Below are 16,072 nucleotides of genomic sequence, written 5' to 3'. Positions count from 1 at the left end.
TGCTCTTCCTCAGTCTGCTCTTGTACCTCATTGATGCATACAATTCATATCATCAAATGTCTTCATAAATTACCTTCTAATAGTTCTCTACGTTTTCATGGGTATAGGTCTTCTCATGGGCAAAGACCTATCTCCCAATTGCTTTGTGATTGTAGAGGAAAAACATGAACTCTGGAGTCAGACTGCCAACTCTAACAATTTTGGGCTGTGTGATCTTGGGCCAATTACTTGGCCTCTCTGTGCCTTAGTTACTAATTTGTAAAACCTACACAATAATAATACAGAGCTCAATTAACTGCTATGAGTTAATACACAGAAAACATTTAAAGTGTGTCATATAGTAAACCGTTATGTATTACCTATTATTATTATTAATATCTTTATTACCATCACTATTACTATTAAGGTGCCTAGAACGAGACCACCAGCCAGGAAGTAGCAAGTAAAAACACATCACTTTGTTGTACTTGGAGGGATCCCTATTTGCCTAAACTAGGGGGCAGCAAACTTCGTGTAAAGGGCCAGATAGTAATTATTTTGACTCTGGGGGCCATAGGTCTCTGTCCCAAGTACTCACCTCTGACGCTGTGACATGAAAACGGCCACAGACAATGTGTAAACAAAACTTTATTCACGGATCCTGAAATCTGAATTTCATACAATCTTTCACACGTCATGAAATATTACTCTTCTTTTGATTTTTTCCACCAATTTAAAAATGTAAAAAAAAAAAAAAAATCCTGAGCTTACCATCTGGGCAAAAACAGGCGGCAAGCTGAGTGTGCTGACACCTGGGCGAAGGTCACACAAGGTCCTCCGTGGTATCGCAAATGATGGCCCTTGTTCTATAGGCAGTAAGAACACACTGTTGGGTTTTAAGAAGGGAGTGAGCCCATGCCCACACTTCCATAAAAGCAGCTGCGGTGGGCATCATTGGATCTCAACAGTGTGTCTCTTCCTGCCATTCAAAAGCCTACCTTTCCCAGATTTCCTGCAGTCAGGCAGGGCCCCGGGACTAGTTCTGGCCAATGTGCTGACAGGGCAATGACAGCGTATCTGCTTCCAAGGAGAGGATTTAAGAGGCACGCTCTCCTCCCCCTGTGATGACTGTAGAGGAGGTGCCAGGAGATTCTGCAGCCTGGATCGCTGAGCTTCCACACAGAGGATGGCATCCCTGGAGAGTTTTCCAGAGTCTTGGAGGGATTTAGAGTGGTCAAAAACTAACTTTTGATGAGCTACAGCTACTGAGTTTGCGGGTAGAGGTGAGGTGGTGGTTTTCATCATAGCATAACCTACCCTACCTAGTTCAATTCAACATCTTTCTGCAAATACAAACCAAAGAACAGCATTAAGGATACATAAACAGAAAAACACCTGGCAATACCTTGTTTATCACATCCTTTCACCTTAACAACTCATTTAGGGGACTAATGTCCAGGCTTCTGGACAATTTAGCAAGAAATCAGAAGCGTTCTTCTCTTCTTCAAGTTCTATCAGGAGAAGCCCTAAATCATCTCTTCCAGCAATAAAATGCAGTGGTAAGAAGTCTCATAATGGCCAGGAGGAAGAGTTTCTAGCCAGCAGCAAAGAATCTCGAGTGCTCGTAATCTGATCTGTGTGACACAATCTCTGCCATCCAGAAGCTTACATTTTAATACAGTAAATCTGTTCCTTCTTAAGTAATAATGATGATGACAAAAACAAAAACAAAAAACCAAAGCAAATAACGTTTCGTGTTGCTTATTTCAAGTCAGACGCAGTTTCCCAAAGAAAAACCCTGGGGAAGAGGTAGGAAAGGCCTGTCTTTTTAAGAAATCTGCAGAGTCAGAAGATCTGGTCATTGCCCTAAGCTGTCCTGATCACTCAAGGGATTTAAATGCTTAGGTGACCAGTACTCAGTGCCCTGGATTTACCAGACCATGGGAAAACTCTAATTCCCCACCCATCAAATAATAAAGTAAATCTCACACTGTTAGCAAGAGGTGTGCCTGCTAGGTGATTTTTGTAAATGAATGTTTAGTATTTTCAAATAAAGGTTTATTTTTAGTGTCTCCTGCTGGCTAAAGCAGGGCACCAGGGGCCACACACATCACAAGCAACCCGCTCTATCGGAACCGTGGCCTTTTTTTAAACTGTTAGTAAAAAGAAAGCCGAGAGACCCATGAGACCCACTAATCTGCCCAGCACTGTTATTCAATCCCACCTTCAAGACAGCCACCACCCAAGGCAAACAGAAGTTACCTACTAAGGCCACCCAGCAGGTCAAAAGGTGGTGACAAGACTCACTCAGGAGTTGGCTTTCCAGAATCTCCGGCTACCCCAGCCCTCACCTCCTGGTAGCCAAGTGCAGAGCGGGGCTGCGTGGTTCTCAAGGGGGTATGCAGAGCCAGGTCCAGGTTTCCCCTCCCCTAGAGGAAACCTCACAGGAAGGGCCTTGAAAGTTAAATATATGTCCTGAGCTTAACACTCCAGAAATTCCCAACTTTTTCCTTACGTCTAATTTAAGTCCTTCCTGCTGCAACCCCACCATTTATTTCTCCTTTCGTGGGATCAAATAAATACAGCTGGCCATCAATCTCCACGAAATATGGATGCGGGCAAAATGAAGTCCTGTCCCCAGTTACCCGGTAAAAGCATAAGTGACAGGTGCTCTCACACAGCCTTCACATTCCTAAATAAACAGTGTGAAGTCGCATGACGGTGCACTCACCCACTCAAACACAATGACAACCTCGAAATTCCTCTCATCTGTGGACTGAGACCTGGCCACAGAAAATGCTTCCCCCACTCTGTGTGCCAAGAACTAGACTCTCTTTACTCCGTTTTTTTTGCCGAATGAAATTCTTCCAGCACACTGACTCCCCTGAAGCTGTGTCACAGCCCCTGGCGCACCGAGGAGCCTGCCCCGCGAAGCCCAAAAGATGTGAGGACCAGGAACGTGAGGACAGAGAAATCAAGACAGATGTCACTACAGGCTGCCAAGTCCCGTGGGGGCCAAAACAATCTGTACAGGGGGCAGCCCCACGAAACTGGAGACTTTCAGTGGTTGAGGTTCTGAAGCTCTAAAGGAATTGGGAACAGCTTTACATCATACTTGTACCAAAAAAAAAGAAAAAATTAACCATGTAGAAGCTAAGGAGGACTGGGGAAGTGTTCTTTAAAAAATGTATTTGGCTTCCAAATTCCGTGTCCCACAGTTCTGCTCTGGCACAGCTCTGTGGGCGTTCTGTGCCACCTCCTCTCACAGTCTCCTCCCCCGCAGCCTTTACCTTGCTCACCAAGTTATCAGGAGATGGAATCACACAATCGTCTTTTGGGAGAGCCTAAAGCCCCTGCCCGAATGAGGGGGAGCTTGGATTGGGGGAAGGATTTCTAGCTACTTGTCAATCACAGACTTGTATCTTGATCAGCTTCATTCAAAAGCATCCCATGTGATAACCTCATCGGTGTCCCTAAAGGTCAGAGGCAACATCCTTCAGTTTTTCACCCCTGACAGTGCCTAAGCTCAGGGCTGTGAAAATAATAATTACTCGGTCAACACTTATGGCACGAAGGGGTAGATGAAGAACAGATTTACAGACCTTGATCCTGCTCTGTGGGGAAGTGGGTCTAACCAGATACACCTGGCTGTTGCTCTGATAGTTGCAACACTGAAATAATGGTCAAGTAATAAGAGTTTGCACCCTGGCCTTTTCACTCACTAGTTGCAAGAATTTAGTCAAAGCCCTTTACCACTCTGTATCTCAGTTTTCCCAGCTCTAAAATGGAGATCTCAGCCGCTTCATGGGCTTATGGTAAGAATTGGATGAGACTTCCATATGCTTTAAAAAGCCTAATTAACTAACCGAAAAAAAAAAAATCCAAGGCAAAGAGAGAGCAAAACAGAAATAAAAAAGCCAACATATAGTATACACACACACACACACACACACACACACATACATATAATACAGAGGAAAGTGCGTTTCTATAGAGAAACAACCAAGAACAAGTAAATCTCTGGGAAAAATTCCCTACAAAGCCAGATTCCTATCTGTATGCGTCCAATCAGGTTACTTAACCTCTCTGTGTCCGTTTCCTCTCTATGTAAAGTGGGGACCTTAGTCGTAACGCTGTGGGCACTACATGACTCAATACGTGTAATGTGCTTAACACGGTACTTGACACGTGGTGAGCACTCAGTAAATGTTAGTTGCCATGATGATGATGATGATAGCTGTCAGCATTACCATCATGTTCTATTTTGCTAACACACAGTAGGCATTTCTAGAAGAGATTCAAACATTAGAAAGTTAATTCATTCCATCCTCTTCCACATGCAGACAGCGTTATCCAAAGCAAGGCAGTCAATACATCTGTTGCCTTGTTTTTTACAAGTCTCCCTTTTGGGAGAGTAGAAAGTACCTTGACATGGGACCCCACCAAAGGGAGCAGCATTTCCAGCCCAAACACCCACAACACAACTACAAAGTCCGGCCCCTGGGCCAAAATGGACTGATAAACCTATACCTGATGAGATGGTGAATCCCGGGATCTAACGGTACCCAGGCAGGCATACATACACAATTTACCCATCCTGGTAACATTTTATCTGGCTGAAAAGGACAAGGTTACCCCAATTGCAGTTCCCAGCGTAACACTGCTCTCCTGTTCAAATGCATCAAGAGATATTCAAGGCAGATTTTTAAAGGCAAACATCTCTGCATGTCCCCAAGGGACCAGCCGGGGCTGAGCAGAGAAGCTTCCTGCGTGAAAGTGATGTCTCATCCTGAATGACAGCCAAGCACCCCGCAGCCCCGACCTGGGTGTGCTGACAGCAGGGGCACGGAGGAAGGCTGAGCGATTTCTGATGACGAGCCAGTGTCCCCGCTCTCCAAGCAGCACCTGGGCTCTCCTCGGAGGCCTCATCCAAGTCACAGGCCCTGCTCGGCTCTGCCGAGGAATAAAGGGGCAGCTCCAGAGGCTGACGGGCCTGCTAACAGCTTCCAACCCTGACGGAACAGGGATCCTGCCCCACAGGACAGCAAGGGCAGGGATGGCACCACAGCACCTCTACCTCCCTTTCTTAGACGCGGAGGGGCTTTCAGCACAAGATTAAACATAAGAGGGAGAGACGCCAGATCCTGAGAAGCGGAGGCTCCAGGCGGGGTGGTCCTCGGTGTGTACCACCACTTGGGACCTCACAGTTAGTTATGGAGAGTGAAGCCTGCAGGAACTAAGCTCCTCCTCACCTCCCTTCCGCAAAGTATCTTTCCTAAAGTATCTTTCCACTAAAGGACCCTCCTGCCTAAAGGAGGAGGGCTAGACTAGACTGATTCTAACAGGGTTGAACTGGGGTAGGGTTCTGCAGATAGATATGGCCTAGAGCCAGGCTAGGAATCCCTGCATTAAACTCTCCAATACTGACCCCGACTCTGACAATCACCCTCCAATCCAGAGAGGTGACCCCCCAACCCCCAGCTAGGCCTGCCAGGCTGCATCCCTGCAGGGAGCACCCCCAGGCTTTCTCCTCCTCCCACCCTCCACTGCCTCCAATGAGAGGAAGCTTCAACCCCAGCCAAGGAGCCCTTCTCTGAGCTGCCCAGACCACCCTGCAGGGAGCGGCAAAGTTTGCCCAAGCAAAACTGCCAGCTGCTCAACCAGATAAAAAGCCAGCTCACCCACCCATCTGATTCAGAGGAGAAGAGGGAGAGGTAGGGGGTTTAGTTTTTAAGTGGAAGATAAAAATACTCTGACTACTTTTGTGGCTACAACACCAGTACCCCACACCCCAAAGCAGGAGGAAGAGGGACTTGCAAGGCCCCCGGGGGTGTGCGTGCTGTGGCATGGGGGCAGTCCGCTCTCCTCTGGACACCTGGCACGCTAGAGGTTAGAGGCTGGCCCCTCATGACTCCCCTCAGAGAGAAGCCCCTGAGGTCAGAGATTGCCCACCAGGGCTGAGGGCGCCCTACGGAGCAGGGTGAGAAAGGCCCCTCGGGATGTCTGCTGGGCAGAGAAAGTCTGCTCTGCCAGCTTAATGCAGATGCCTGTGAAAGGTTTCTTTCTTTATCAAGTTCCCTCAGTGTTTGCCACCCTCCAGCCCCCTCAAAGTTGGAGACTTTTTTCAGCTGCAGTTTGATTTTCTCCATAGCCCCCCAGCTTCCACAGAGCCCCTCCCCCAGGAAGATGCTGGCAGAAGATCTGCATCAGTGCAGAAGCTGGGCTGAGTCAGAGAGGGCTACCCAACTTTGTAGAGTGTGTGAACCCCACCTTAACCCCTCGACACACACCTAGGGAGAGGGGCCTGTCTGCAGGAAACCCCTCTTAAGGAAGCTGAGGTGCTGGGGGGACACAGGGTTGAAGAAAGACAAGGGCAGGGCAAGATGCCATACCCCTTCTCTACTCACCAGGACAGCTTGAATCCTTTCATTAGTACAGTCACGATAATCCACTGACCATGTCCTTAGCATCCCGGGAGCAGCTCTGGAGGTCCCAGGACATATTTGAAAAGATGACGAAGTCCCAAAAGAACAGAATCCCATGTAATGTGACTCGAACACAGAAAGAGAAAGCAGAACGAGCACCAGCCAGAGGAAGCGCTGCCACCTTCCCTCCTTCCCTGTTCGTTCCTGGCTGAAAGCTGGGCTAAAAGGCAAAGGACAGCTTCTGCAAACCCAGCCTGGGGCTGGAGCTGCCTGCCCGAGCGGCTGCTGCCACCGCCAGTTCCTGATGAGGATGGGTAATGCTGGCGAGGCTGCAAAACAAGCCCTGGAGTTGCTGTCAACAGGCAGGCAGGCCGGCCACCCACCCACCCTCACCTCACGCCGCCAACTCAAGGCAGCCCTGGGGAAGGAACCCAAGGAGAGCCCGGGAGGAGAGCAAAAACCCAGTAGAATCTGCACCTCTCTTCCCCCAGGCGGCAGCTCCTGCAGCTCCATATAATCTCCTAATCAATGCAGTACCCAAGCAAAGCACTGCCAGCCACTTCCGCCCATTTAAAGACACAGCACATGTTTTGTCCCAGGATGGGACAGAAAGTCAGGGAGAAGGTTAGTAAGCAATGAGGTGCCAGAGAAGGAAGAGGAGACGGGCAGAAATATCTGAAGATGAGCACTTTCGTGGGCATCCGCTGAAGGGTTAAAATGCCCCACCCCTAGCGGGAAGGGAGCCTCGCCCCCAGGCCCCCTGCAGACCCTGGGAATCCAAAGCTAAGCCGACCTGAGTGGCTAGGGGCCTAGGTCTGAAAGCAGGCAGCAGCATAAGACCACCTTAAATAGACTCCTTGCCCTCTCCCCAGCGAGGCGGGGCGAGCGCGGCTCGCGGCGGGGCTGCGGCTGCCGCTGCGATCCCGGCAGTTCACAGCGCACACAACGCACAGTTCTGTCCCCGCTGGGGAAATCGCCTGGCCGTGACTTCTGGGTTCTGGGGCCGGGGCGAGGCAGCAACTTAGGGTGGCCCAGCAGCGCCCCCAATCACCTGGGGCCACGGATCCTTTCAAGGTGGCCACAAAGGCCTGGCGTAGGATTTAAACAACACTTTATCACCAGTACAGGGCTCCACGAAGACAAGGACCAGCCACGCATCAAGTGACGAGGGACTGAGTTTTTCAACTTCCAACTGGAACATACAATTCGCGAGAGAGGGGGAATGGCTCTTCTTAAAATCCTCCAAGCTGGGGCCCTGGAGTTCCAGCCCCAACAACTTCCCTGGCTCTGATTCCTTTTTGTCCTCCCCTAGATTACTGACTATCTGGGTCAATAATGCGGATGGGTGAGGATGAACAAAAAGGAGATTAATTATGACATAGCAACCTTCAACTGAACCATAGTAAGCCTCCACCCTGCAACTTGCCCCAAAGCAGTCTAGATATCCATTTGTGCTGTATTGTGCACACCATGTACACTTGTGACCCTCTCAGGTGATAGTCTTAAGAAAAACTGGAATGCAGATTCCCACTGGTAACACTCCCTGTACTTGTAATTACTGTTTATTAACTGCCCTCCTCCTTGCAGACGGTCAGCTCCCTGTAGGCAAGGGCTGTATACTGGTTCAGCTCTATCTCCCTGGTGACAAGGAGGGCCTGCACACAGTAGGGGTCTGATAAGCAAGTGTTTAACTGAAGAGACCTTATTCAAACCTAACTGAAACACTGCAGTCTCATGTCCAGATGGTCCTGCAGAAATACTCTTGAAGGGATCCTGAGCTTTCAGAGATGGATTCCCAAAGCAGCCTTGGGTGATGGAATTGCCCTCCACCCATAGCAACCCCCTCACCCCCACCACGCCAGAAAACACTGAAGTGTTTTGAGGTCTTCTGGACACATCTGGAGTTACGTTTTTAAAGCTCCTTGAGCCTTACCCTTGCCATACTTGCAGCCTAGGTATTGTAAGGATGCAAGAGATTCCAGAATTTCATCGAGTTCTCCTTTAGGACCCAGACAAGTCACTCAAAGGATCTCCCAGGACATTTGACCCAGGCCTGAGACATGTCACTTACAGTACTCCAGGTAAGTAAGACTACTCATCCTGCCCCCCCCCCCCTCTGATCGCAGGTGACACACAAAACCGGGATCAAAGCTTTCCAAGCCTTACACTAAGAATCACATTATTGTAATGTTAAAATTCTTTAGCTTTTACTCTTTACCTGATTGGGTTTTTTTTTTTTTTAACTCTCCTTTGCTTCACAACTCTTAGTAAGAATTTATTGAGGGTTTATCATGCCAGGGTTCATGCCAAGCATTTTACATGCATTATCTCATTTAATCCTCACATCCATATTATGACGTAGTTAATCATTATTATTTTCCAGATCATGCAGCCGAAAACTAAAGAGTGTGGTGTCTTGATTCACCTAATGCCCATCAGCCAACAAGCTGCAAGCCTGGGATTTTAATGCAGACACATCCAACTCCAAAATCCAGTCTCTCCATCATGACATATGTTTATAAAACAAAACAAAACAAAAAACTTTCTCTATCCAACAAGCTGATTATAAGAGCTCATATGTTTCCGGAACAAAAAGAATCCAGGCAAACAGGTAAAAAGGAAGCTACATCAAGCAGGCTTCCTCTTTCGCTCACTGATGAGTTTAGCTGGCTTGCATGTCACTGTGTTTATATGTGATGTGAGGAGTGCTCTGAGCTTCCTCATTTAATGTATTTTCCCTCTTTTATCTTCTCATAGAGGACAGTCTGTTTTGCATGGTCTGAAAAGTTCCCTGACCAGCAAGCTGTCAGCACTGACTTAATTCTACATTAATCTGTACATGAGCAGGCAAATGCATTAGATTCTCCTGCTTCTGCCTGACTCTGCAATCTGGCAGAATCTGTTCCTTAATATCTGTATTGCAGGAAGGGCAAGAATTTCTAGAGGAAACTAAATTCAGATTTCCATTTCTGGCAATATGGCAGGCTAGATATCCCTGATGGTCCTCCCTGCTAACAACAACCAAAAAGTGCTGCATAAAATAAAACATTTAGAAAGAAAGGAATTCTTTTAAAATGCCTGATGAGCTATCAAAATAGTGAGGAATATTTAGAGGCACAAATGTAGCGAGGGCAGAAACCCAGAAAATCAAGGAACGTCTTGAGGCTGCATCTTCTCGAGGGCATTTGCAAAACTTGTGAGATTGGGCTTTGGTTTCCATGGCCTCACGTCACACAGTGGACAAGAGACAACGCCAAAAACCCACTCCTGTGAGAGGCGTACGGGGAGGGCTCCTTTTTAAAAGTGGGCCCTGCTGGCTCTACCGTCGTCCAAAGGATGAACTCAAAACACACAGTACTGCTAAGGTTCTAAAAGGAAAACTGTCTGTCTTCAACCTTGACAGTGAGTGAATGAGGAGGAAAAACAATCTCCGATTAAGTCATAATCACAAACGGATCCCCGCACAGATTATTGCTTGAGAATTTCCTAAGCAATCCACAAAAAAGCAATGTCCAAAAAGGAGAAGACTGTGACCACAGCAAAATTAAGAACATCTGATCATCAAAACTGATCCTAGAAAAGACAAGGTTTTTCTGGGAGAAGATATGTGTAACATACGTTAATTGAAAAAGGAGCTGTCAGGCCATTTTTCCTCTCTTGGAATTCTCTCAATTCTCAGGAGTGTACTATTTTTCACTATTTTTTTTTCACTTCACTAATAAAAATCTTGCTTATATCACGCTTTTTGTCTAAAAAAAAAAAGAAAGAAAAAGAAAAGAAAAGAAAAAGGAGCTGTCCACAGAATTTATTTTAAAAAATTTACCCATCAATAAGAAAAAGAAACACAATTAGAAAAATAGGCAAATGATCAGAATAAGCACTTTCCGAACAGGAAATGATCAATAAACATATAAAAGGTGCTCAACTTCATTAGTATTTAGGAAAATGCAAATTTAAACTTCAATGAGATGCCATCTCCTATCCATGTGATTGGCCAAAAATTTTAAAGTCTAACAGTATCAAGGCTGGAAAGGAGCTAGTACAATGTTCGAAGACCTAAGAAAACTTTGGTACTACGCAGTCGTGTTGCAGAAATGTGTCCCCTGACACCTAAGGGGTCCACCCCGCTGACTGAAGAAACTCACATTAGGACACGCACAAGAGAGACTTCACACAGCATGGGATGCCGTTTGCAGAAACCAACTGAAAAACTGGGGAGAAAAAAGGCAGCAAAAGAAAGGGTAATTAACTGCAGTATTTTCTTAATGTGGGATAGAATATAGCAATAGCATACAGAAAATGTAAAAATTACTGTCACATGCAACAAAGTGGATAAAGCTCAGTGTTGAACAGTGGAAGCAAATCAACGAAGAATGTCTACAGTATGATTTTACAGACACACACACACAAATACAGCTGAAGAACATGTAAGATAATAGACAGATAGACTCTGTAATCCCACAAGCATACGGAATCCGTATAGACAGATATTCTGTATCCACAAAATGAAATGCCAGGGGAATGACAAACTCAGTGTTCAGGGAGGGGTCACTCCGGAGGGAGGGAAGATGAGGTGGTCGGCAGGACAGGTAGGAGGTGCAGCTGTCTCCGGTTTCTTCTTTCTGTATACTTCACACATATCTAATGTTTTATAAGGAATCTTTATACCCATTCAGTATTAAGCGAAAACAACTTAAAAATAAACAAAGTAATTAGAAAACACCTGACACCAATCTTTCCCTACGGGTTTTTGTGAAGAGACTTGATGAAAGGGCGGGGTGGCCATGGGGGAAGGAGTGACTTTGACAATGTTTTGCGTTCTCTGCATTTTCACGACTCTTAAGTTCAAAACAAGGTCTGATTAACAGAAGGTCGGCTGGTATCACTCTAAGCTTCTTGCTACAATGGTTCCTTCCAAACTTTACTGGGCTTGGAATGAAGGTTGGAAAACAGTTCCTATTTGATTTGAGCTGCTCTGAGGTTCTCCTGGCCTCCTAGGAGCCTAAAGGTCCCACTCACCCTGGTACTGTTCCTTTTCTAATCCAACAAAAACACGACTGGCGTTTCTTGCCTCATCACGAGTGGGCACTAGAATGGTGGGAGAGGTCTCTCAACCAGAACATGCGGCTGGTGCAAACACCCAAGGCCCATAGCCAAGGGCAACCTAGAAGCTGGGAGCCCATGCCAAAACCCGGCCCTCGGGACTCCCACCTCCCCACCAGCGCCTCTTTTCAGCACTAGAAGCTCACGCCTCCTCGTGACCTTGGGAAGTCACTGGGAGCAAATCTGGAGCAGAAAATAGATGGACGACGTGGTCCCTGAGGCTCTCCTCTCTCGCTCTTGGATCTGCACTGCCCTCCCTCTGCCCCTGCTCCTGGGGAGAGGCGGGCCGCAGGGCCAGGGCCAAGCTGTGTGCCTCTAGGAGCCGGCAAAACTGGGGCAGAGCCGTGCCGCAGTCACCCGTTGGGGAATCAAAGCTTCGAGCTCAGGCAGGGGAGTCGTCAGGCGCTGAGAGTGTTATATTTAAGGAGCATTTTGGAGGTCAGGAAGCTAGCTCGAGGAGCAGCGGGGGAGGGAGCGGCCTCCTAAACACTCCCTTCCAACAACAAGCCTCCTCCGTCCTCAAGCGGAATCCTCTTCCAAATTCCAAACTGCAGTCAATAGAGGCTGTGTGAGGGGCGGCAGGCGGCCAGAGCTGCGCCCATCAGGTGCTCCCCCCACTCCCCTGGCCCCTCCTCCCCCCACTCCCTCCCCACCCTCTGCCACCATTAGTCACTGGCTCTGGGGTGACAGTGTGGGCTGCAGGCATTGGCCTTGCCTTCTGGTCTGTTCATCTGTGTCAGCACCCAGCCGGAGCCTCGGGGCAGCCCCACCCCTCCTGAGCACACACCCCTGCCCTCCAGCCCCACCGTGGGGTGGGGGGCAGGGTGAGTGGCCCAGGCTGCAGAGCAGCTGAGGTGGGGAGGCTTGTGGGGAAGGCAAGCCAGGCTCTGTTCAGAATGTTTCCTCCTGCCTCTGCAACCCCAGGGTTTCACTTAGGATGCTGGAGTTTTCTTGTTTTTTCTTTTAATAATTTTTTTAATACTTAAAAAAATAAAGACAGACTTACCTCCCCCCATTCTTCCTTGCCTCTCCCCTCCTTCACAATCTGCTAATCCGAATGTTCCTTTAGGCAACCAGCAGGACGGACAAGGTCAAAGCCAAGCCCCAGTGGGCTTCATCCTGCCCCCAGTGGCTTCACCAACAAGGTGGACGAGAGGGTGGGAGACAGGATGGAAGCTGCGGCCAGGGCTTTCACAGATGGACGCCTGTCCACTCGAGAGTTTAAGGCGGCCTCCCACACATTATGTCTGCGTTCTCCCGACAGCCCGGGCAGGTATTACTAAGCCACACGTAATGGAAGAAGAAACTGACGCCCGGGGAGGCCAAGCTCTCATCCCGCTACAAGTGGCTGCTCCTGGCCCTGAGATAAGGCGGGGGCTGGTAAACAAAGCAAAAGCTAAAAAAGCAAAGCCCTTTGCTAGGGTAACACCCATCCCTCAGCTTTCTCTAGCCTAGGATCCTCTCCTTGTCAGCCAGGCCAGGACAGGACCTGCCTCCCATGCCCATGCACAGGACCCAGCTAAGCTCTCTCAACCCCCTCCCCTGCCATGGAAACAGCTCCTGACACCCCTTCTCCATGGAGACCTCCTGGCTGAATGAAAGGAGACAGGGGTTTCCTGGGCCCTGCTCTTTGTGGCAATGGAAATCCCAGAGAGGGGTCCCTCTCTCCTACCTTCCCCTGCCCTTCCCCTCCAAAACCACTCCTCGCTTCCCCAACTCCCCACCACCAGGCTCGGTGCTGGCTGATCTGCCGGCCTTCTCCATCGGGGAGCCTTCTGCTGCTGGACAGAAGGCCGTCCTCTAAAAGGTACACGCCCTCCCATCAGGAAGGATACATACACCTCCAAGGAACCCTCTCCCCAGGAGAGGGCAACATGGCCTGATTTCACTCCTCACTCTCTTTACTTTCATAACAAAAGAAAACGCATCTCCTGCCAGATGGAAGAAGCAGGGCAGATTTCTCATTACCCGCCCTGTTCCTCCTGGTTTATTTTCTGGAGAAATTTAGGGTGACTGATGGTGTCAGGGACCCAGGAGGCTGCTGATAAACTCAGGTTCCCTCCGGGAGGGAGCACCCACACACCCAGAGTCAGCGGCTTCCTGCTCTCCTCCCACCGAAAGGCGAGTTCTTCTATCTCCACCAAGTTACACGTTAGAGTTACCACCAACGAACAGATGAATGGAGTGTTAACTCATTTTAATAGTGAAAACCTCCTGCCCAAGGGCAAGACAGGAATCTACTGTTGGCAGAGAAGCTGGACGAGCCTGGAAGAACTGCATTCCTAACTGCCACGGGCCTGACCCCAGTCCCCGAGGTGGGTTTTGTGGTTCAGCACAAGGATTCTGGAATTAGACTTGAGTTCAAATTCATACTTAACAGCTGTGTGACCTTGATCTCTGTGCCTCGACTCCATCTATAAAAAGGTGATGATGACAACACTCCGTGAGCTTAAGTCAGTGACACAACACGTGACGTGACGTAGTATCGTGAATGTCCAAAACATTTTAACCATTATTATGATGATTATTCCCAACTGGTGTCCTCAGACCACCACTGCCTACTGCAAGAACCACAGGCTCCATTTCTATGCTTCTGGATCTACTTTTCCTAAACAAAGTTTCTCATTTTTCCTATTTTGTTGGGGATATTTTTGTATTTTTATTCTGTGATTATTTCTGTTAGGGTGGTCAGCTGTTTATTTATTTAACAATAACTAAACTCATTGAGTGCCTAGTGTGTTCATGACCCAGGCAAATCATGATGGTATTTCAGTGATAAATCTAGTATCTTCCTTGATCTCTGGAAGTTTATAATCTCATAAGGAAGATAAGACATGGGCATTAAGTCGTCATATTAAACAACTCTAACATAAAGTTTAAAGCAATAAATCCTACGAGAGAGGCAGAGATAATCAGAAGGACAGAGTGCTTCTGTTTCCCAAAATGAAGACAGATTTGTAATCATTATACCAATTTTCCAATCAACTAATGAGTAATAGTGAGTATTCTCAGCTACCCTAATCTAAGTCTGTCTATAATAATTTTTTCTTGATTAGTATGGTCTTAATACAAAAGAGTTAGCCAGAAAAAGGATCCAGTATTTGTCATCATCCTTTAAGGAGATCAGAACTTCTTATTTGCGTGACAGGTGTCCAGAAATGGTGCCTTTGGAACATACTGCTACGATTGCTGCCAATAAACACGGGTTTATTTGGATGGAGCTGGCTGCGTCTAATGGGGTGGATTCTGAAGTTTCACTTCCTACACGAGGATATTTTCTCATCAGCGCCTTGAAGTTGAAAACGAGACGCTCAAAGATGTTTCAGGCTTGCACCATACCCACCATATTCTCTCAATCTCACAATAGCCATGAGACTGGCATAATCATGAGTAAACCTAAGAGCTCAGGTTCCATCTGTCTTGTGACCAGAGCCACTCAGTAAATGCAGCTGTGTCTTTCCAGACTCTGCCACGAGCTACCTTTGATGGTTCGGCGGCACCCACGTGCTGGTGTGTACCATGCTGAAGTTTCCACGTGGATCCATGGACAAGTGAGAAAAAGAAGAGCAAGGCGGAAAGTTTCCAAAGATTAAATATATTGAATTTTTAATTTCTGATAACATATCCGTGCATGTTTTGTATTCAAATATTCTTCTAAGTATAAACCCTGGTGGCAGTAGTTTTATATTTTAACTCAGCTTAGTTCCATTTGTTACCTTTTATAGGTAAAATAAGTATCTGGCAATTCTGTGTCAGTCCACCAAGTTTTTTCGATTTCTCTACAAAGTCCACAGGTTCAGACTCTGTTATGAAGAAGGGTTTCTCAGTTCTAAGATCTCACATTCTACTACAGGGGAGCTTCGGCCTCTTCACTGCTGTGATGGGGGATTTGAAAAGCTTCTTTCAACTCCCTAGTCTTTGGGTGGTCATCTGGGTCACAGAGGCTTTTTTTTTTTTTTTTTAAATTGACGTATCTGTGATATATAACATGACAGCTAGTTTCAGGAATACAAAAATCATGATTCCATGTTTCTATATATTGCAAAACGAACAACTGTAGGTCTAGTTAACATCCATCCTCGCATAGTTACAATTTTCTTTCTGATAATAACCTAATCTAGACTTGAATGTTTCAACAGTGCCTTGAGGCTATGACTGTGCCTCCCAAGTAAACATGTGTATTATTACTACTCCCCTGACCGCAGATGCAAATTCCCAACTATTCCTAAACACTTTCACATAGATGTCTCACAGGCACCTCAAAGCCCGCACGGATAAAGTAAACGCCACATTGTCTCCCTACATCTCCTTCTGACCCTGACTGTCTGCGCCTATCCCAATCGATGGCAACACCAACTGCAGAGTCACCTAGACACTGGAATCCATCCTACATGCCTCCTCTCCCACCTCCTATTTAACTGGACACAAAGTCATGTCATTTCCAGCTCCCTAAATATGAGCAGCGTTTGTCTCCTGCTGTTGGTCTTGCCCTGACGTTCAAGCCACATCTTTAGGTCAGCAGTTGTACCTACCCTCTCCTACTTGTCTGTTCATTCACCAAATAT

At 47.3% G+C, this 16,072-nt stretch overlaps 1 protein-coding gene across 11 annotated transcripts in view; it reads right to left on the bottom strand.

Annotated features, from left to right (window-relative positions):
* GRAMD1B (GRAM domain containing 1B) overlaps positions 1-16,072 on the bottom strand; it is a 154,594-nt gene that overhangs the window by 79,546 nt on the left and 58,976 nt on the right. Inside the window, exon 1 of one of the 11 annotated variants that reach the window (XM_064482161.1) lies at positions 6,387-6,727. The exons of the other annotated variants lie outside the window; for them this stretch is intronic. Within the exon in view, the coding sequence (XP_064338231.1) occupies positions 6,387-6,409 (23 nt within the window). The 5' untranslated portion in view covers positions 6,410-6,727. Of the gene's footprint in view, positions 1-6,386; positions 6,728-16,072 lie in introns of those variants that run through there. 11 annotated transcript variants of the gene reach the window in all.

The sequence above is a fragment of the Camelus dromedarius genome, chromosome 34, assembly GCF_036321535.1.
Source record: "Camelus dromedarius isolate mCamDro1 chromosome 34, mCamDro1.pat, whole genome shotgun sequence".
Lineage (NCBI taxonomy): Eukaryota > Metazoa > Chordata > Mammalia > Artiodactyla > Camelidae > Camelus > Camelus dromedarius.
This window is presented reverse-complemented; position numbering and strand designations above follow the sequence as displayed.